The 23,314-nt window shown below is 37.6% G+C and overlaps 1 protein-coding gene across 8 annotated transcripts in view; it reads right to left on the bottom strand.

Moving 5' to 3' along the window:
• NPAS3 (neuronal PAS domain protein 3) overlaps positions 1–23,314 on the bottom strand; it is an 831,381-nt gene that overhangs the window by 215,206 nt on the left and 592,861 nt on the right. For all 8 annotated transcript variants that reach the window (XM_069464104.1, XM_069464135.1, XM_069464097.1 and 5 more), the window contains one exon: positions 18,817–18,906. In XM_069464104.1, coding sequence (XP_069320205.1) covers positions 18,817–18,906 — 90 coding nt within the window. The remainder of the gene's footprint in view (positions 1–18,816; positions 18,907–23,314) is intronic.

Below are 23,314 nucleotides of genomic sequence, written 5' to 3'. Positions count from 1 at the left end.
CCCAATTAATAAAGAAGGGGTTGGTTGCACTGAAATCTCCATCCAGGAAGCTGGGTTACCTGGCCTCTAGCTGCTTTGCACTTAAGTCCCTTCAGCATTTACCTCGTTTGTCCAATGGTCAAATCCTAGATCCTAGAACATTTTAAATATACAAAAACTGTTACCAAACGCTTCAAGTGGGTTTATAAACATTGTGACCTTAGCTTCAAGACCACTAAGTAGAGGTTTAATATTTTATGACTGACAAAAGTATGTTAGTAAGATTGTTGGTCTATAAAGCACAAAAATGTAACTTCAAATTAATTTTGAAAGCTTGAAATAAAATGGAAGAACTTTGTAGGAGATCCATATGGTAAATCTACAGGATACTAATTATCCAGATGTTTTGAAACATCTGTATTTTTGCTTGAACATTTCCATTTTTCCTTGAAGTTTGGCTTCACGTAGATACAAGACCTTTAATTCCAACATTGGCAGCTTTCAAAAAATTCAAGGAAAATATTTTATTACATTATTTATTTTTGATACTTCTAGTCTAAGGCTAACTTGCTCATCTTTTTATTCCCCGTAGTATTACTGAGAAGATGCCTAATACATATTGGTCAAATTTTAATTTTCTTTAGAAAAAAAGATGATTCATAATTAAATGTACAACTGAACAGGGAAACTATTTCTGAGTAGGACAATTCTATTATTATAAATAGCATATCCATGAACTCAGGAGTACATTTATTCTGAATCCTTCATTCTATGCATCCATGTTTCATCAATCTTTATCATCTTTCATTATAATATATAGAGAGCCTGAATAATTATTCTTGTTTTATGGGTGAAAATATCAAGAAACTGAAATATGAAATCTGTCAAGTCACATACTGAGATCCTGTAGATCATTCAACTGCCCATCCCAAATCATCCAATAAAATATGATGCTTCTCTAGTTGTAAAGGTTTATTATTTAAACCCAGAAGAGATTTATTTCTGCACTTATTTATTTATTTTGGTATGGGGTCTGATTTACAAAGATATGTGAATAAGAGGACTTACATTTGAAACACACCCTAGAATTCATTTTCCCCATAAAGCCTGCTCGGAAACCGTCACTTTTCTATCAGGGAGATGAGAGCTCTTTTTCTATTTGGTATTGGTTGCTCTAGACAAAACTGGGATGAATAGCAGAATCTACCTCATTAGGATTGTTGAGAGTACTAAATAAGAAATCATGTATAAGGGTTCAGTATAGTTTCTGGCACACAGTTGCTCAAACAGGTATAACTTGCTGTTATTAATGCTCATGCTGCTAACATTAAGCTTAGCATGTTAGTCCATTCTCAAGAAATGTTAAGTTCATTCCCACTTCCTACTATGTAGATACTGATAATATTTGAATTCCCTTTCATTGTTTTAATGCATTGTTCTATGAGAAAAGATAACCCCTTTTTTAAAGCTCTGGTTTTATTAGATGATGAATAAGGTGGACAAGTAAAACCAGTCTTCCTAAATGACATCTGATCCTAGTTATGTCTCCCCTTGATTGATTACAGTTGAATATTGAAACAAACTTCAGAATTGACTGCCCCATTAGAAAACCCCTGATTAAAGGATTATTCATAGGAACAGAATATTCCATGAAATATGGAGGATATTCAGTCAGTCAACAAATATTTATGTAGTTCCTATGATAAGCCAGGCCTTTGGTGGCTCTTTTTAAAAATGTAGGATAGATTACTGGCCCCATTGGCCAAACCCAAGTGAGTAAAAGATGGGTATCGGTAGTTCTGACTTATGAAGAGAAAAGGAGGCAAAGGAAGCATGGGTTTATAATTCTCAAAGCAGCAAAGGGAGCTGTGAGCAGTAATTTCCTTTAGAAAGAACAAGAAGGAGCGTGCTAACCCCACTGGTTGTCTAAGGCCCAGAAGTGAATTCCAAATTCCAGGTGGTATGTTCAAAATGGAACCAGGCTGAGAGATACTGCCCCAGAGATCAAACATGGGTTGTGTGTGGCCACAAAGAGTTCTTTTTATTTGCCTTTGGAATTGGGGAAAGGATTTATTAGCCAATTCTCCTCACACAGGGCAGTACATCTGCAGGTTCGGAATTTAAGCTGTCACAGAACAATGGCTCCAGATCTGCACTGGCAATCTTGTTCAACAACATGTTAATTTCCTCTGTCCCTAAAAGGATGGTGGCCAGGCCCAGAATAAAACAAATGAGAAAGGATAAAATGAACGTGAAAAATACATCACGCTAAGCCTCACAAATTTCAGGAAGCAGAGCGAGAGATTTGGGAAGAATGGGTTTATATTTTTGATACTGGTAATCTGAAGAGATGTGAGTAATTAATTTCCAGTATAACTATTTGTAAAAGTAACATGTATGCAAGGTGCCCAGGGAAAAACTGAGCCTGTCTTTATCTTCAGGGAATTGCTTTGCTTTGGTGGAGTTGTAATTTTAATTCAAGAATACTACATTTCCACAATGTTACTTGATGCTAGGTTAGATTTGAATATACCAACTAGAAGTTTCATAAGCTACAGTATCTTCACTCATATTGGGACAGGTAAATCTTTACACTTCGTGGCTTTGACCTTGCAAATGGAAGCGCTTGGGTCTTGCTGACACTTTTTTTTTTTTTTAAATAAAGATTACTTTGAAACATTTTTCTTCGATCCATCTGGCCATCCATTACCACATCTTTGGCAAAGAGAAAGACTTACAAGGGGCCCATCTAAGGCTTAATTTTTCTGCTAAAATTTCTCTGAGTGCCTACTTTCTTCATTTGTGTAAACATGTTACAACAACGAATGGCATTTCCTGTGAAAGATACCCGGGATTGGGTAAGAATGCCTCACAATAGGCAGAAGGAGCTAAATGCTGATTTGTATCAGAAGAGGGCATTTTTAAAGTGGCCTTTTCTGATCATCATGTCAAAACAATAGAGGTAAATAAAGGTGAACGTTTGAAACCTGGGCACAACTCCTGCAGGCACGGATATTTCAATTTTTTGTTTTATTTATTGAGATCTCCCTCTCCTTTACTTAATGTACAGAGCCAAGTTATTTTGCACTGCCACCAAGCAGTAGCTTTTTAAATGATTCAGGGAAGTATAGCTTTCATTTAGGTTTGTGCCCTCCAGTCTGTTTATACTGGTCGATACACTTGTCTGAAAAATATAATGGATTAGCACATCATTCAACAAGCTAGTCAGAAGGCAAGCTCAAGGCGACAGACACCAAAAAGTAAATTACAGTCAGTAGTAGGGGTAGGCCATGCCTAGAGCTAGGAAACATCGTATCAGCACAAAACCTGTATTCTCCAAGAATGGTGGTGGAACCGAAAGGGATGAAAAATTTACACACAAATATAATAAAACAATCAGCTCTACAAATTCATATGGTACTATAAACCGTGTGGTTTATGATGCCGAATGTAAAGGGAATCTGGCGCTACAACCATCCCACACATTATAACCTCAGCTGGAAACAGACACGGATGGCATTTGCTTCATTTAATAGGCCCACTTTTGCAAGCAGGCATAGATCATGGCTTACGTTACACATTCCATTTAAATATTTGTAAAATCCCTGTTTGCCACAGGTTTGTACTTGGCAACCTAAGGGTTGAGGTGGGCTACAAGGGGGTGGGAGGCCACAAAGAACAAATTTATTCTCTCTTGGTTTCCTCTCTCTCCTTCCACCCTCCCTCCTTATTCCCTTCCTTCTATTCTATCTTTCTTGAGAAGCAAAAAGCAGTACTGAAACACATTCTCAAGATCTGGAATTTACATGTTCTATATCATCTACTTTGCTATGAAACCAGTCATCACTATGGTAGATAGATCTAGTTACAATTATTCAACAATTTTCTATCTTATAATCACTGACAGTTAGAAAATATAATTAGAAATAGATTGTAAAAGCCCAAAGGCGTTTTAAAAATTTTCACCATAAAATAAACTCCAAACAACAAAACAAACAAATCACTTCTCTTACCAAGAGCTTACTGAGGGACTGTATTGTTCTCAAAGAATATTCTTTTTACCAATTATGCCCTAATTGCCTGGAGAAAGAGATAAGGTGCAAAGGAAGATGGGAGCTTTGCATTTGGAGAAACATTAAGGACAAATGGAAAACTGGGAAATAAAGAGAGACTTGGCAAAAGTACCCATTATATGGGCTGCTAATATATGATTTAAGGGACACAGAAAAGGAAGTATTTCAAAGTTTAAAATATTATAGAAGATACTTTCTGAAGTTTTTTCCTTTCTTCACAAATGATCAGATGTTAATAGGGGGAGAAATGAATACAATCTGTGAATCTTGGATTCTTACCATCTTAGTGAATTTGCTTCCTTTTCTGTGCCCACAGTGGCATCCATTACTCCCCCTAGAATTTCCCAGGGTTTTGTCTCAGGGACAGGACCTCCATCAGGTTTGGCAGAAAAGGGTTAGAATTATTCTGGCCTTAGCCCATGACTGGCCTTTCCTGCATTGGTCTTTCCTCATGCCTGGCATCACTGGTACTTTGGCATCTTTGTCCATTGCACTACTGTGTGGATGGACCAAGGTTGACTAATCCTAGCAAAAGTAACCACATAGTCTTGTTCTGGTCTCACCTTTACCAGGTAAGGGACACCATGAGTTCCCTCAAAACTGATCTCTTTCCTCTCCTACTCCTACCTTCAACCAAACTCTATTCCCCAACTTCTCTCCAGCAGAAGAGTAAGAGATATCCCTACTTAACCCTCAGGTTCATGCCTTTCACACTATCAAGCTTATCCTTCTGAGACCTGAGTCCAATGATTATCCCTCTCCCAAATCTTTAATATATCTTTTTCTGTATGCCCCAGCTTCTCAACTTAAAATTGCTGCAGCTTAAAAATGAGATCCATCAACCCTTTATCTCCCTCAAACTACCTTCATCTCCCCCTTGCTCCCTCCACCCACCTCACCCCCACCTTTACTCCCAAACTGCTTGCAAGAGAGGCCAACACTTGCTGGACATGTGGGTATCTCTGTGTTTGGGCTTCAGCTTTCACTAGTGCTACTGATGATATTCAAATCACTGGTACGCTTCTAAACTTATGAGTTCCATAGCTTATTTTCTATCCTTATAATATTTTAGCTTTCTGACACTTGACCACATCTTTCCCGAAAATCTATTTTTCTTTGACTTTCCTAATGACAACTTCTCATGCTTCTTCTTGAGGAGGATACTTGCCAGATCGCTTTCCGATAATTTGTGCTGCTTCTTGTATGCTGCCTTCTCTTCCTCTGCCTGTCAGTAAATTGGGGTTTTTCTCAGGGTTGCCTTCTCAGCAGCTCACATTCCCTCCTTCTTAAACTGCAAATTTTCCTTGGAAATCTCATCTAATTCCTTTGGGTCCAGGTATAATTTATATGCCAACCACTTCTTAACCTGAAACTTTGAACCCAACCCTCTCTTGAGCTCTGAAGCCTGTCTATGCAACAGATGTCCCACAAGTTCCTCAAATGCCACATGTTCAAATCCAAACTAAGTTTTAAAAACGTACTTCTTTCTTGCTTCTCACTACATTTGATCAGCCGCCAAGGCGTTGATCTTACCAGGAAAAAAACCCTCTCAAACCTATCCTGTTCTCTTTATTTCCACTGGTGTGCCTTCTGATAATCCCTTTTCATCTCTTCCCTGGACTATTTATCAGTCTTTTAATTGAAGGATTCCCTCTGTCCTCCATTTTCCTTTTTTTTTTTTTTTAGCCAGAATTATTATTATTATTTTTGCCTGAAGCACAGATCTAATAATGCACATTCCCCTTTAAAACATTTTATTGCTCCCAAGGGTCTAAAGGGAAAAGTCCAATTTCCTTAGTTCACTCCAACACCCTTTCCAATTTGGCCCAGTTCTAACTTTCCAGACTTATCTCTCGCCATAAGAAATAAGTTTGCATATATGTCTCCCGTTGCTTGGAATATCAACTCCCCCTTTCCCACAAGGAACATGACCATCAAGGCCTGACTTAAAATGTTACCTCTTCAGTAAATCCTTCACAAATTTCTCTAGGCAGAGTTACTCATCCACACTGTTTCCATGATTGTACTGGATCTCTCTACTGTCACATGTGACATTCAATATTTGTTAAAATGATTGAGACCTACTATATGTAGGTCATTATAGCTTGGTTGCCACATCCAGGGCGTCTCAGAGCCATTAGGTCTTTAAGGGCAGGAACTATGCCTTAGTCATCAATAGCCTCAGTTTCTAGCAGTTTTGGCACACGTAGGTCACTCAGTTAAGTACTGGCTGAAGGCAGACGTGCATGAATACAATGAAAAGCATGGAGAATATCATAAGTGCCCTGAGTTTGGAGCCTTATCATTGATTACTGGGCCTTGTTATTAAATCTTGGAACATTTCAAATAATCTGAATATCAGAATTTTGGGGTATATCTATGTAACTTTACCAATGTTTTCAGAAGTTCATTTATATTCACTGACATTGTGAGAATAACTGTTTTATGGTTCTGAGCAGGATGCTTAATTGCTCCAAGTCTCAATTTCTCTTAACCCATAAAACTTGAATAATTCTATATGCTAATTGCCTAAAACTGTCCAGAGGCAGCTGGCAATAATGGTTAACAGTGAGTGCTTTGGAGTCAAGTGGGATGGGGTTAGATGTTAGTTTTTCTACTTCCCAGTTGTATGACTTTGGGCAAGTTATTTAACCTCTTTGCCTTAGTTTTCTTACCTATAAAATGGAGATTATAATTGTGCCTAACAACAGTTGGGATTATAAACTTTAATTGATGTAGAGTACTTAGGACAGTGCCTGGCACATAGTAAGGGCTTAATAAATGTTAGTTAGAATTATTATTAATTGTGAGACTATAACTATGAACAGAGAAGGTCCATAGAATGATAGAAGTATCTCACAGAGAAGGAATCAGGAGTGCGCAAGTCAATCACTGGATAATAATACCTCAGAACTGTTTCAAATTTTATACATTTTCAGTGTACTTGCTACTTTTTAGATCCTCAGAACACCCCGTGAAAGGTTTGGGAAATGTAATAAATATGAATTGACTACATTTAAATGCCTAGAGTCAATAAAATCAGTATTTATTCTAGAAAATGAAATACCCTCGTTAAAAAGAAAGTCAGTCCTTTGTATTAGCCTAGAATAAAAGGGTAACGACGAGGTATCTGCAAGAACTCCAGTTATTGACATCACTGACCTATAAACATATCCCCTTCAGCATGATATACAGCACTTCAGTACCCTTGTTTTTATATAATTGCTATTACCAAAAGCCTTTCAATTTTGAGTGCTCCAACGAGAGCAATTCATATTTCAGATAATCTGCCAACGAGGAAAACTAATTTCAAAATATTTGATCATAAAAGTTGTCTTTAGCTTCTACAGAGATAATTTAGTCAAATAATATCAGATAATCTGAAAGCAGTCTTAGCAGGAAATTGCTAGGGACTCCATCTAAGCAGCCTCCATTTGCACTTATATAAACGTACTGAAAGTGTAGGAGACTTTGACAGCCTGCCATATGTGATTTCATTCCATAGCCTACCTACTTTACCATCAAAAGTTATATCCTTTGAAGCATTGCCAGAATTACTTTACCCCAGTAGATATGCTAGATGTGCCCTTTAAAAGCCATATCATTTCTTTTCTACTCTGACTAGTTCAGGGTAGCATCTGCTCAACTAAATTCCTTTGAAGGTTAAAAATAAAATAGCCTACTTCTTCCAGGCTCCCCTCCCCCACCCCTACCCCGGTGCATAAGAAAATATGTCCAGCACCGAATTACAGAGAGCACACATTTTAAAGAAGGAGCCTGAGAAATCGCCCTTTCATTTCACACTCAAGAAAAATGAAGATTCAGGCTGCTCCAAGGTCACTGGCCCGATTAGCAGCAGAGGCAAGACCAGAACCGGGTCCCCGGGATGCCAGTCCAGAGCTCTCTCTCCTGCTTCTCCAAAGACTGAATTTCTAACAGACAAAAGGATCTAGCCAGAAACTGACAATAGGAAACACCACCAACAGAGTGCCTTAATTTTATAAACAGAAAATGAATGCTTGGATTTCATCTCCAGGAAACATTTGCTTTTCAGAAATACTCATACTTGGCACTCTCTCTCCTCAGTACTGCTGACAGTTGCAGTCAGTTATTACACTGTTGTGACTTGGAAGCTGATGCCCCCAAACAGTTCAAAATTAGTAACATCGTGATTCAGGATTGTCTGTTTTCCCCTCAGCTTGCTAATCTATGCTTCTTTTATAATTATTTTAAAAGCCACTATCTGATTTCCTGAGCACCGCCCCAGGTGTTCTTGGTGATAATGAAAGGATAAACATATCATCCAGTGTCACCGAGCAGTTGTGACATTTTAGAAATATCTTCAGTTCAACTGCTCTAATTTCAATGTATGCTACAGCCAAGGCTGCAGGCCCGTGTTTTTACTAAAGAGCTCAATGAGTCCCAGTAATTGCATGATTTACTTGTCTGCTCAAGTGAAAAGGTTTTGAAATGTAGTGGAATGGCACGGTCCTTTCCTGGTCTTTGCAAACCCTGCAATGTCAATTTTAATTAATGAACTGGAGAAATTATGGGGTTTTTTTATTATTATTTCAGGGAATTGGTTCTCAGTCTCACCTCTTATTTTCCTTGAATTTGCATCTTACGTCCTCAGGGATGCGTAGACTTTTCTAATTCACACAAATATGTGGATAGGACATCACAAGCATGCAAAACCTACGCTGCACAGCACTTTGAAATGATCCTGGACAACTAGTGTGAACAGTCTGATCATGTTTTCCTTTTCCAGATGACCAAGTTGCAAACAATATTCCCATTACACTTGGCAAGCGAGGCTAAGGAGACACTCATGCTTACTCGCAGGGATCTTAAAAAGTTGTCTGCCAACAGAATCTCATTTTCCATTGTCATTGCGGATTGATCTTACAGTGGAATGCCTCTGAACACTTCCATTTTTGTGTCCCTCTCTCTTTCCTTCACCCCCTTTTGATTTCATCCATTACACAACAATTCTCTACATGGACATTTAAAGGCAAGTAAGGAGCTCAACATTTAAAGCAACACAAATACCACATTTGAATTGCAATACAAATAATCTACTACTTAGTCATTTGGTGATTCTGCTAGCCCTAACATTTCTTAAAACAAAGCAAGCCTGTACATTTCAAGGGAAAGAGCTGGATCTGAGCTAGCACTATCATTTCTATTTTCTGGAAAACATTTCTCTGTGGCTCCCTTATATATATGGACAAGCACATTTAGTGCAAATGTTTTTTAAGCTCCTAAAAAATATAAAGTTTAACAATTAGGGACTTGGATTAACCAGATGTAAATATCTAATAAAGTAGGAACAAACTCGTGCAGGTCTACAGAAAGATCATAAAACTTAGAGGTCTGTGAAACCATCCCCTATGTGTAACTTCCTGAAGCTTTAGCTCTTTCCTAATAGAGAGCCAATTTTCTATTGTTTCCTAGCAAAGCAGTGCTAAAAGAGATAGCCTGTGGTCCTAAAACAATGCTTCCTTTGGGGAGAGAAGACCAAAAGAGAAGATGTTTCTTAATGTAAACTTGGCTTCTCCAAAATGTAGATGAAAAACTAAATGACATCAACGATTCTTTACTTGATATCCTAATGCTGTATTACTGACATACTTCTGAGAGTCACCAAATGCCATACTTGGCCCATAGGTATTCTGTTACCTTTGCCAAGGGCCTTAAATTGCTCTGAAAAAACCCAATCTTAGACCATGTTATTTCTTCCCAGGGAAAACTTCTTTCTGCATACATTTTTTTATTCTCAAAAAGTTTGCATAGTTATTGAAAGTAATAGATTTAATCTGCCAGTACATTAAAAATTAACAGCATGAGAGAAAGTTTTTGTCTTATTATTGAATGTGGTAAATTTGCAGCTGTAGGAGGCTGAGAAAGGAGGAGGAGACACGCAGAGGAAAACCTGGTTTGCTGTTTTAGTGAATCATTTTGGAAATTATTTATATCTGCAGACAAAAATGCAGTAGGCATGACAACCAAATCAGAAAGAAACCAATTGTATACATTTATATATGTGTTTAGGTATGTGAATAGACATATATATTTATACAAAAATGCATCAAAAGATACTTTGAATAATTCAAACAATTGCTATCAGTCTCTTTAAAAATGATAATTCTAAGAAAAAGAGATTACATCTTTAGACAGTCATCCAAAGGAGGGAGTGGGGATAGGAAAGATAAAAGCCACAAGGAATTTGTTGTCTAAAACTAGCATCAATTTTCAGGTTATCAGCCTAGTTCTAGAACTTATACAAAATCCTAAAGTCAATTTCCTTATTATATTCCAACTGAAATTATCACTGAAATTGTTGCCATGTTACTCCTGTCATAAAAACCATGTCTTCTTATATAAGAGGTAAAACCCAATATAGATTGAATGTGTGTGTGTAGAAATGAAATTTGGATTTCACATGAATTTAATGATTTTATGACCTCCTTCCCAGAAGGTCAAGTTATTTCTTATTCTTCATATGAGCAGTTTGCATTCACTCATCATTCTCATAGGGTCCAGGCTAACTGAGAAAGGATAGCTGGCTTAAGTGTAGAGGTATTATTTTGCATATATTGCCTATATAAGCATTACATTATGGAAAGAAATTATCTTTACTTTCCAACTTTGCATAATAAAATAAGCCATTAAATTAATACCATATAGAAAATATTGCTTGTCAGGCAAAGAAATGTATATTGCTTTCCAGAAAACCAGGGACATTACATTGCCAATGCCTGCATGAATAATACATGGGTTAATTCAGAAAAACACCGTTTCATTATTTAAAAATGAATAAATTACAGACTTAGAATGATGACTAAATTTTCTTAATCTTACTTTTGCTCAGTGCTCTACTTCAAAAGTGAACCTGGAAATACTGTTTTATCCACACAAATAAAATGAGCTAGCTCCTTACAAAATATTTTTTTTTCTGACTCAAGATATCCTGATCCATAAAAGGAAGAATGTTCTATCTTCCTTTTTTCTCTTGCTCACTTTAACTCCAGAAATTAAGAAGCAATGCAGAAGGTCTTCAATTCGTACATTTGAAAATGGTAAGCATATCTTGAATTACCCTCAGATTCTGTGGTTCAGTCTAACAAGAAAAGCTCCCTTTGCACAAACTTCCTGTGTTTTAGCCTCACTGTCTGGTAAAGTATGTTCAAAGGAATAAATAAGAATAACATGATTCTCATGTACAATGATGCATATTTCTTTCCTTTTCTTTCACAGATATTGGTCTACACTGAAGACCTGTTAAAAATCAGCCCCATTTGGGCAGTGATGAAAGCACAGAGGAGAGAAAGAAATGCACCGGTAATAAGAAATTAATTTGGAGTTAAAATAAGAAAAACATCCTCACACAGTGCATTTAGGGTGAGCATAAAGTGACAGCCAGCAGATTATTCTACCGATTTCTAATGCTGGAAATTCGAATGGCATTTACTAGCATAACCTTTCAACTCTGAGCACATCAATAGAGGCCGACAGTGGCTTGAAATATGATTCCTTGCAGATAGCATATCCTCATTCATCTGACTGTGCTGCTCTGTGCTCCACTGCACAAACAGCGTCTCACCCACTTCTGAGAGGACACTAATAAAAAAGGCATCAATTTTCAGCTCTAGTACTACTGTGATCTCTTTATATGTTCGACATCCAACATTAAATTAAAATGCTGTTATAAATCCTACTTTCTGAATCTGGAATGAGTGTTGGGTTTTTGTCGCATGAGACTGCAGCAAATCTTGTCAAAAGCAAGGAAGCACGTCTTGTTCACTCAGAATTAATGTTGTGGATGAAAGAAGGAGGTAAAAGGGGTTGAATATGGTGAACTGAGGGTGTCAGAGGCAGTGGGGACTGTGGCTTCAGGGTGCCAAACCAGGCAGGGTATTTGCTGCTTTCAAGAAGTGGCTAATCAAGAATTGTAATTATCAATGACAAGCTGTGGGGCAGGAAGATTACTGATCAACAGACATATACATGTCCAAATATATCAACAGAAAAATGTTAAGCCTAAAAAATTGTCAATTATTTCTCTCTGGAAGAACAATTCTTTCCAAATAACAGTGGTCCTGAAGAAACCTCATGGATTACATCAAATCTCTACAAAGAAGCTGACACTGGGATTCAAAGTCAAATAGCACAGGGTGACATGTTATCTGGGCCTTATGTCATTGTTACATAATTTTAAAGTTATAAAAGAAATACCTGGAATCACTGGATGGTGAGAGAACAATATTCTTAGAAACTAACATGGGTGAATTAAGACAGTTTCAGAGGATTTCTATGTAAAGATTATAGGAGAGAAAAAAAAAAAACAAAAAACACAGAAAAAACCCTGCCAGTACAGGGAAGAAATTGGTTAGTTTTTTCTATTTTGCTTAAGGTAGCAATGCACTAAAGGAGACGGTTAGGAAATTTTCCTACTCTTTCAGATAAAATGATCCCTGCCAATATAGATTATCACCTAAGAACTATGTGAACTACAAAGTAATAGGGGGCTTCAACAAAGATACAGAGTGCAGAGCCGTATTCTTCTGTCTGGTTCATTCATAATTATGGATGAAATAAAGAGGCGTGTTTGCCTATTTGGGAGGGTGGAGTGGAAGGGAAAGGGGGAAGAGTGGGAAGAGTGAGCAGTTCAATATCTGGATCGAACAGAGGAACTTTTTCCCCCAAGGATCCTGCCGGGAGGAACCTTGACATGCACAAAGTCAGAACGTAGACAAAGTTGCCCTGGTGAGAACGATAAGGTCACCCGTGGGATTGCTGAGATTATCTCTGTCAAGCACTCGGACAGCATGCAGTCAAATGATGCATCATGCAGTCATTTTCGGGGGGGAAAAATCAATTTCTTCACCAGATCGCTATTTGCTTTTCAAAGTGCCCTTGTAGGCCTTCACCACCAAGCATTTATCAATTTAAATGTTGTAAATTGATAATGTGCCACTGTGCCTTGTACTGTTTCTGAATTATTTTGATACTTTTATTTTCTCAATAGTCTCCAAACCCTCAGAGCTTCCACATTCAAAGGGCATTTTTCTTTGTTACATCCAGAAGTGATGAACTTTTTATGATTAGTGTACAGGAGAAAAATGCAGACTTGCTTGCGGGGGTGGGGGGCGGGGGGCTCACAAGCTACAGAGAATGACACGTTTTTCTTCTTTTTTAAAATATTAAGGTATGCCTACTTGAAAGACTTTAAAATAGTGGGGGCCATAAAGCACTATTTGAATTCATTTATTAGAAGAACCCCAGTTACCTTAGCATTGCATAAATTTAGAACACCAACTGCAAAAATGCTAACACCTGGCTCCATCATTGTAAGCCCTCTGCTGTGTTGAAATAATACCTTTTTTGTCTTTATATTCCAGCTCTCTAGGATGTGATGATGCCAGACAAGAGTAATAACTTGTAAGGAAAGCTAGTATCTTCTTTTTTTCACCCCACTAAAGAAATATATGTATCTTTTACAAGCACGGAAGCGAGAGTATTAACCACATACTAACCTCAACTTGATTTGCATTGAAAAACACAGAATGGAAGAGTTGAGGCTTGCACTTTGGAAAAGCAAAAGAAAGACATGGCAGTTGCAAAGCATCTTTAACCTCCAGTGATTTATTGGCCCTCAGCCAAGTTATCAGGGGAATCTAATTCTTCTTTATTATTCAAATAAACCACATTTGGCACCATGGTTCCCTTTCAGAATAGCTTCACAAATAGACTGAGCTCTGTCATTTATTTGACCTTGTACTTGTGTGCTGTAGCTGTAATTTTATTTGCCATTCTATATAACAAATGCAGAGAAATCTAAAATATGGAGATGAACAACAGGGTGGGGAAAGGAGTTTATGGTAAATATATCTGCAGGGCTTTAAAAAAAAGACCAAATTTAAAACAACCATTTACCCCTTTTCACCTTCACCTCTATTAGCTCTTATGTGGGCAGCCACCCTGCCCCTTTGAGCAAGTTGCCTTGAATCAAGCCAGTTTGTAACCTTGTGTGCAGCTACCTTCTGGCTGGCTTACAATAGCCAGGAAATGTCTGATATGAGGGTGGGGACTTGGTAAGAAGAAGGGAAGTGACTCACTATATGCACTGGAGTCAGTGGGGGGTGATTAGGACACACTTCAACAGAGGCTTTAGTGAGCATGAAGGGCATTTTCTAATGATATCATACCATACATGTGTTGATTTCCTGTTTGCTCGAGATCCCATTTTGCTGTAAACAGGGCTTGATGCCAACTTGAAACCATTTTTGCTGGCATAGGTGTGCATCTGAATCATCATCCTTTATCTCATTTTCAAGGAAAAGTGTTTTCAGAAGATGTGGGTCTGTTTGCATCCTTGGGCCAACCGAGTCCCACTCTCTCTGCCCCTGGCAACTATAATGCTGAATTTCGCAGAGGGACTTAGAAGAAAATGCAGGATCTGGGTGTGGGTGAAGACAAGTTGATTTGAAACCATGCAAACCACCAAACTAGTCAATGCTACTGTTAGGCCTGCATGCCAAAACAGAATATCACCCTCAAAGTGCTGTTCAGCACACCCATGGCTGAGGGAGGACTGGGCTCTGCCTGTTTATGACATTTGTAATATATGTGTTTGTGTTTGCTATGTGCATCATTACAGCCTTGCTGTGAATGTGGACTCAAGTAGAAGCAAATCAGTTTGTTATAATCTGCATGTTAGCCTCTAAAGAAATCCCATGAGAGACTTATTTTTAGATTTCAGTTCCAGAAAATCTTTGCTTTCCTTAAGAAGCAATGTTTCCTTATTTTTGATAGTTAACTATATTTCCGTTTTTGCCTTGGCTACCACGAAGCTCACAGCTAAAAATGAAGGTTTATTAGCCCATTGGTACCCTTATAAGCCTCTTTTTCTGTTCCTCTATGTGGTAATAGATTACCTACTTTTGTTTATTTTTTCCCCTAGTCCTTAGTTCTATTTTGACATTATTTTTATCATATGTGTTTATGTAAGCTATCTCAAATCCTTTGTGGAAAGAGGAGGGTATAAGCCAACAAATATTTCTCTAAGCTTTAAATCCTATATCAACTAGAAATGCTTTTTATTTATCATCCAAAGTCTCTTTTGGATTCTCTGGTGATTAAGCCCTTTACATTTTGGAAAAGATTTCATAAAAGTTGGCTATGTATCATTGCTACATTTTCAGTGTTAGGAAACTCATTCTGTTTTCTTTCTTTATTTTCACTTCTGCCTATTCCATTATAGCTAGAGAACAGCTATAATGTCTTTAACAGCTCTGAATGCCGTCACCAGTATAAGAAGTCATTTAATCTCTATGCAAACCAAACTCAGTATCAGTATGTTGGGATCTTCCTTTAAGATAAGGCCTCTTGATGAGTAACTGGGCATCACTTTTACACCGGAAAGCAAGTCAACAATGCATACTTCTATAACCTGAAACTACTTCTTGGAGTTTAAGTTAAAATGTGTATTTTTTACACATAAAATCAAAAGGGCAAAGTCAAAGGGCTGCTGAGGAGGTTCAGACATCATCATCGTTCATGTCATTCCCATCATCACAATACTATGAGAACACTTCAAAGACAACACCCGGCATGCAAGTGCTCTGGACACCACCATGCAATGCAGTGGAAGAGAAAATCTGCTCTCACTGCTCATGCTACGTAACAGAGCTCAGCAGAAGTTTCCCTACTTTGTTTTCTCATGAGCCAAAAAAGAATCCTAATTCTTTCCTGAGCATAAGCCGTTTTAAAGCCACCATATTTATTTACATGTTGAAAGAAAATAAAACTGAGGAAGAAATATCTTGAGAGTTAGAAATGTAGATACAGCTATGTTCTGACTACCAAACTGACATGTGAGCAATAGTCCTCAAAAATTTCACTGGACAAGTTTTTAATGATACAGTTACACATTGTCTCCATTTAACAAAAATATTTAAAAAGGAAAAGAGAGACCATAAACTTAATCACTATCTAGAATTTGATGGAATAACAATTTAGCCAAAGGTGTAGAACACAAGCAAAGCATCTGGTTTGCATTTAATTAAGGGTATAGGTGTGTGTGTGTGTGTGTATTTGTAAAAGAGCAAATGCTTAGTTGAATAACTTAGAGTATATTTACTTTGTATATCACCCTTGAGCACCCCACAACCCCCACAACTGAAAAAGAGCACTGAAGAAATTTGAAGAGTTACATCTCAGGAATCTCAGTTTTCCTATTAGGATTTAGAACCTTAACTGGGTTGAAACTCTTTCCTAAAGTTTTAACACAGATTGTTTTGCCCCTCATGCTTTGGGCATTTAAAAACATACCATGCTCTTATCACTTTATTTTCATGCGAACCCAGAACTATTCTTAAACTTCAGTTTTGAGCTCTAAGTATATAAATTGGTATACGCACACATCACTTTCTACTGATCTACCTTTCATCATTTCAGTTGTGTAATGCTGCCAAACGAAGACCTCTGTCTCACATCTCATAGCTGCATATTTGACAATTTCTGCCAGCACTGAACACATCCACCACAGGAGACGGCAACAGCACATTTCACCCAGGGTCTGCCCCTGGTAAGTTGAGATGCTGACTATTGGTAGGCACTTTAAAATTCATTGCATATCAAAGCAGGGACTTACTGCACAAAAGTTGCCAGATACTGTACTATATCTACATAGCTGCTTTATTCTGTAGAAATCTCAATTATTTGTCTCAGATTTTAGGAAAAGATCGACTTAATGATACAGTAGAGAAGGAGTGAAATAAACTGCTTTTAAGGAGAAACTAGCACAGGGTTAAAGCCAAAATTTTCTTGAACAGATGATATTTCAGATGGCCACACTATTCCAGATGCATCAATTTCCTTGAAAATCCAATCCATATATGTGCATATGCTGTGCTGGCAGGAGGACTGACTGAAATGGCCAAAACCCAAGAGCTAATATTCTTTTGGCCAGAATAATGCAATTATTATTTTCCTAGCTATCAGTCTAAGCATACAGAGCCATCTGTTATGCAAAGCAAACATACACATCTCAATTACAGAAAATGCAGTTGCCTTGACAGAATTTGGATTACACCACTAACCAGGGCTGTAAAATGTGTTTTGAGCTAGTATATAATGGATGCTTTTCAGGAGTTCCCTAATTAGCATTTACCTGCTTAAACTAATTATTCATCCTTCTTCCTTACTGGCTTATTAAACTTTGTTGGATACTCTGTGTAAAACAGATGAACATGGGCATTGCAGAACAAACAGTGGCATCTCCAGTTCTATAGAACATTAACAACAGGGTGGCGCACCAATTTCAAAATTGAAGATGCTCAATACTACATCCCAGATAGATTAAGACAAGGCTGCAAGTCTATTAAAGGCTATTACAAAACCAGAGATTTCAATGAGATACAAGAATACTAATAGTGAGTTAACAATAGCTCAGTTTCTGTCATTTCGTTTGCTAAAGTCCATGTAAAACAGAATTACTCTATGTACTACAGCCAGTAGTTTACATGTTCTTCAAGGAAGCATTAACAGACCAGACCCTTGTTTGGATTCTCAACAGTAAATAATCAAATTTGGCAGTGTTTCTCCTTCTCCCCCAACCTTCCTCAAATGCCAAATCTCTCTCTTTATTATTTCCCAATGTCTTTCTTGATTTAGCTACTACTCAGCAAACTCACTAACGGCCAAAAGGTTCCAGCCGTGCTGGATGTCTCCTTAGAGCTGTGCCAACTTTCAGAAGCAATGAGTCTGGGGTGGGTCCTACTTAAAAGGAGGAAGACAAATCTTTATCTCCGTCTTTAGCTTCAAGGGGCAACTGAATGAATGAGCGGTAGATTATCCAACGTGGCAGATCATCACACAGAGACAAAATCCCTCCCACCAAGGCTATATTTTCCTCATGCCAAACCACCAGATGAAAAGGGTCAAACTCAGCCAATCACCTGTATGGGCACAAATACCCAGATGTTCAGCATTTTTATGGAGAAAACATCTGGATAATTAGCTGAATTGCAAACTTTGCTTCAGGATATTTTGGCATTCGGTAGATGCAGCCTGTGTCTTGGAATCTACTGGAGCTAAAATTTTTGTATTCCAGGGGAATATCCAGAACTAACATTCAGGATTTTGTCCCTGCCCCATCAGCTTCCATTTTCTTTTCTTTTACCCTCCAACAAACATGTGTGAGTAATTACATGGCAAATAATGAAAGGGTATCTTATTTTATGAAACTGTCTTTCAGCATTAAGAAGCATTTGCAAAGGCAGCAAAATATATCCTTACTGGAATCCTCCTTGCAACACATTTTAATGGTCTCTTTCAGCATTTCTTGACTCCAAATGACTCCTGCCATTGTGTCAGCTCCCAGGATAACGCAGGGTACTCCATAAACATCCAGTAATAGGACACAAGGGAAGCACTATTAGTGTGTCCCTTTCCTACCGGGCACAGAGGTTTCAAAGTTCAAAACAACCAAGGGAAGAAACTTCATTTGTTCTCAATAAATTAATAATGATCCTTGGGAGGGGCAACAGGGTGGGGGAATAAAGTTTTTGAGCACAAGTTTATTCTGAACGTTCAACGCTGACACACAGGTTTCTCACTGACTTTGAGAGAAGAGTGGGTAGAGTCATTAAATAGTAAATCTGATAATTCATGCTAAACAGAATATTCCTTGAAGAAGGAAAAGCATAAATCTGAAGGAGACTTCACAATCACCACCAAGAATCTAAATTATTTTACTTACTTGTGAGAGGCCTAGGTAGATGGAGACTGTTTCGGAAATGTACAAAAATTTTCCTTCTTGATTTAGTGCAAATACAAAGCCATCCAGGGACTGCAAGAAAAAATAAACAAATGAATAGGTTAATAAATATATATGATGAATACTAAGTTAATAGGGCAACGGAGAAAAGGAGAAAAGAACATTGAATTTAAGACCATTTTTTCTTCATGTTTAACAAAAATCCTAAGATCTTTTAGTACTGCATTACATACACATGAAAGGCCTGAATGAAGACTACAAGCTTTGCTTTATTTTAGGGACTTCCTCATGTCTCCATCATTTTGATCAAGACACATTACATTCACATATAAAATAAGGTCATTTATGAGATGTCATCTTTATTTTTTTTTTTGGATTCAGTGGTTACTGAGATTAAATCAGAAAGATTCTCTGTTAGACAGCTGAACAGGAAGGAAGATTGTAATGCAACGAAAGAAAAAAACCAGTTCCTATATGAAAAGCAAGTGAAATCACCACTTGAACTACTATGGACATCAACGATTTGCTAATTAATAAAGAATTATGCCCTCCTCGCTCCCAGTGCCCATTGTTGGAACAAATACGAAAAGTCAATACATTATGGGTGAATGTTCATGGGCTGAAACCTTACAAACTGAAATCCTGTTTTACAAAACTCAGTATTAAAATTTTAGCGACAGATCTAGTTTCTGTAACAACTACTGAAATGAAAACAAAGGGAGACAGAATGAACAAACAAATGAACAAAAGAAAGAGAGAGAGGGAGAGAGAGAAGCTACACATCATCTGTAGCTCCTAAAACCTCAGTCCACTTTCCAAACAGAAGGTTGCATTTTCAGTTTGATGAATGGTGTAAATCATCATGAACTCCAACTGCAATATACCACTCAGATTGAGAATAAATTTGTTTCAAATTCTTGCACCAAGTGCATTTTATGCCCTCCATCATCCTCATTTCTTTTGTTTGGCCTTATTTATTTATTTTTAACAAAGTAGGTTACACAAGTGCTACTCGCGCAGGAAAAGAAGTTTTAAAGATTGGTGATGTTAACAAGGACTGTTAATTTGCAAATACAGGACATCTGCACTGGGAACAAGGTACATGGAAACACTAAATTAATGACATAATTTTTAAAATATAAAAAGGTAGAAGTGTGTAAAATTTAGCTAGAAATACGTGCCTCCTCAAATCCTAGCAATAATTTAAGTCTCCTAAAATACTGAATTTTGGGAGGAAGTATGTATACATATACAAATTATAAATATTTATATATGCATGTATGTATATGGGCATGTGTGTACATATTTATATATACATATATGTATGAAATTTGAATTTCTATGCTTCCTGACCCCTTTTCACTGCCCCACTGGTCAAACATTATGGGTGGCACCCAATCCCTTCCTCTGATTTACTGGGTTCTGAAAACAATTCAAAAGTCACATTATATTGCTCCATAAAAGAACAAATTACATGACAGGCAAAGCTTTAGTTAGGACAGTACAATAATAACAGCTTATATTTATTAAGCAACATGTGCTAAGCCGTTTGCACATACTGTCTCTTTTAATCTTCACAAGTACTATATGAAGTTCTTATTACATTTTACATTTATCTACATTTTACATACAAGGGAATTGAGGCTTACTGAAGTTAGGCAACAAGCCTATCTCCTAGTTTGGAGTTTGAATTTGAACCCTGTCAATCAGACTCAAGAACTAACTATACTGCCTTCAACTAAAAATAAAGATTCTCTAATTGATATGTGTGAATTAATGAAAAGATAAATATTCACAGCATTTCTGAAGTTAAAATATGTATAATAAGAGGCAGCCTATGACTTTTTAAATATCATGACTTGCTTCTGAATGACCTGTTCAAATGATAGAATCTCCACCATGGGGGTAGGAGACAAAGGGGAGGTGGGATGACAAGAAAGTTCAGTTCCTAAGTGACTTCCACAAGAGGTCACGTGGTCACCTCTGCTCTCTAATATGTCCCCTGGGACCAGCTATGGGTAATAAAATACCGTCTAAGAGAATTGGGCTCCTTACCTTTGACAAACCTGCCAAACCCTCTGGAGCCTTGTCAGATAGAAGCTCTCAGACGTAGAGTGTGGTATAGTGGAAGCTCACTTTGAACCCCATGCAAAGGGACAGAAGTCTCCTTCCCACAAGTTTGGGAAGGATTTCATTTCGACATGTTTTCACTTCAAAGAAGATGTCCCCTGGGGACGACTCATGAGAGTTAGGACCCTCCCTAATTTGACCATCTGTTCCCTTGGAGAAAAGGGCCTTGTTAGGTTTTCCATTCAACCTATAGCCATGGAATGGCACATAATCACAGAGAACTGCGTAAGCCATCTCCTCAAACCGTAACATGCCACTGTCAAATTAGGGTGACAACACAGAGAAATCACAGAAGGACTCTATGGAGACAAGTGATAGTTGGAAGGCCAGTTGGGAACGGACGAAAAGACTGATGAAGCTGGTGTAGGGATAATATTCTATTTTATAGGTGAGGAAACTGAGGCACAGAGAGCCTAAGTGGCTGAATAAGATCAGGCAGCTGTGAGCAGGCAGAGCTAGGATGAAATCTTCTGCACTCCCATAATACCATTAAAGCATTTATGGCATTGTATAGTTCTGGTTGGCTGATTTAGTTACCAACTAGACTTTCTCAACAGTAAGGCAATGCCTGTTTATCTATGTTTAGCCAGCACTGAACAACTGCTCCATCAAGACTAACTAAATCCAGTGCTACCTCCAAGCTCAATGCTTCCTTTTCCTTATCATGCCATAATGACTAAAGATGATAGAAATTATTTTCTCAAAGAGTCCTGTTTATAGAGCTATGAGATCAGTTGCAGATTCAGATGTCACAGATTTCTAATTTGGTCTGGGATAGCTCCTGATATTTGGAATATCAGAGTTAGAGTGGATTCTTTTATAGTACTCCAAAGCATCCAGTGCTCTTCCTAAAAAGATGTGTCATTTGCCATCTACGTATATCTTTTACTTTCTAACTAATGGGGATTATAATTTTTAACATCAGGTTCAGATCTGATGTACTCACTAAAACACTCGAGGAGGTTTGGGCACGATAGCAGGGAAGGAATATCTGGGGGCTAAACATCTGATGCTATTAAGCAGCAGCGATCTAAGAACTGGCCAGTTTTGTTTGGCAAAAACAGAGGCTTCAACACATGTTCCAATTTCCTGGTGAGATTAAAATGAGTCTATGTCTACATGACACAAAGACATCCAGTCAATTCAATTAAAAATAACAGCCAATTTGGTAGGGGGAAAAACAACTAGTCAGATTAGTTGTTAGTCATCACAGAGGTTAGAAAAAACAACTGGTTAATTAACCATATTTTTCACTTTTATGCTTATCATTTTGGTCAATTATATCTATAGTCTGAGACAAATGTCCCTAACTCTTGTTTGATTACCTTTCAGATAAAGAATGTGATATGAAATCAGGTCTAAAGTGGATTCACAAGGTCACTTTCCACATAGCCATTATCTTTTGATTCAGGGTCATCCCGGTCTACAGCTAGTTGTATTTTGCCGCTTGGAAAAGTTTGAAGAGCAGCATCAATGTTGGTTTAATTTGGGCATCTCAATTTAAAAAGGTGGGAGGAGGAATGAAACATTCAGTCAGTTAGTTCTTGGAAACCAAATGTGATTAATCTGAAAGTTCTGTGGAATTTTTTAAAATTTTGAATTGAGAAAGCCATTATATACTGTGCTATTCAATCACTGCAGGCTACTTTTTAATTTTTTTTTTTTCAACTGCCCACTGTTTTCAACAGGCGCCAATTAAGATTCTGAGGTCAAAGGGTTAATTACATCTTCTTACCCACTATGTAGAATTTTCTGATTATTAACTAAGGTTGGATTAAGATGAAAAAGAACCTACACAAATGTTAATGCTAGTCCCTCCTCGAGAAGATTTATTATAAAGCCATGCTGAAATCTATCTGCTTTCCTCAAAGCAGATGGAGAACAAAATCTTAGAAGAAACAGTAAAACAGACGTTTTAAAGACATGCAAGTATCTGATTTATCAGGACAGTTTTCTTATTACTGAGAACAGTTCTTAGATACCCAGACAGGGCTGATAGGAGATTTCCTTTGTCACAGCCCAGTAAGTCTATGAGGTGCTCATGCAAGGAGTGAGGCTTGGACACAGAAGTCAGGAGCTACAGCATCTCCGAATAATAATGCCTGTAATTATAATTTATATCCCCTGACATCAGTGTAACATATAAAGTATACGGCACACTTTCTTAACCCCAAAAGCTGAACGATTCCTACAGTATTTGTCAAATAAGGAGGTTATTTCCTTGCAGGGTATGAAATTAGCTATAGCTTCATGATTGAAGGTATACTAACATTTAATGCACTGTGCTAAATAGATTTATATTTGTCAAAGGCATTTTGTTTCTGGTTTCCTTTTTATGCATATTCCTCTG

Source organism: Eulemur rufifrons, chromosome 2 (genome assembly GCF_041146395.1).
Source record: "Eulemur rufifrons isolate Redbay chromosome 2, OSU_ERuf_1, whole genome shotgun sequence".
Classification (NCBI taxonomy): domain Eukaryota; kingdom Metazoa; phylum Chordata; class Mammalia; order Primates; family Lemuridae; genus Eulemur; species Eulemur rufifrons.
Note: the sequence above shows the minus strand (reverse complement) of the source record. Positions and strands in the feature narration are given on the sequence as shown.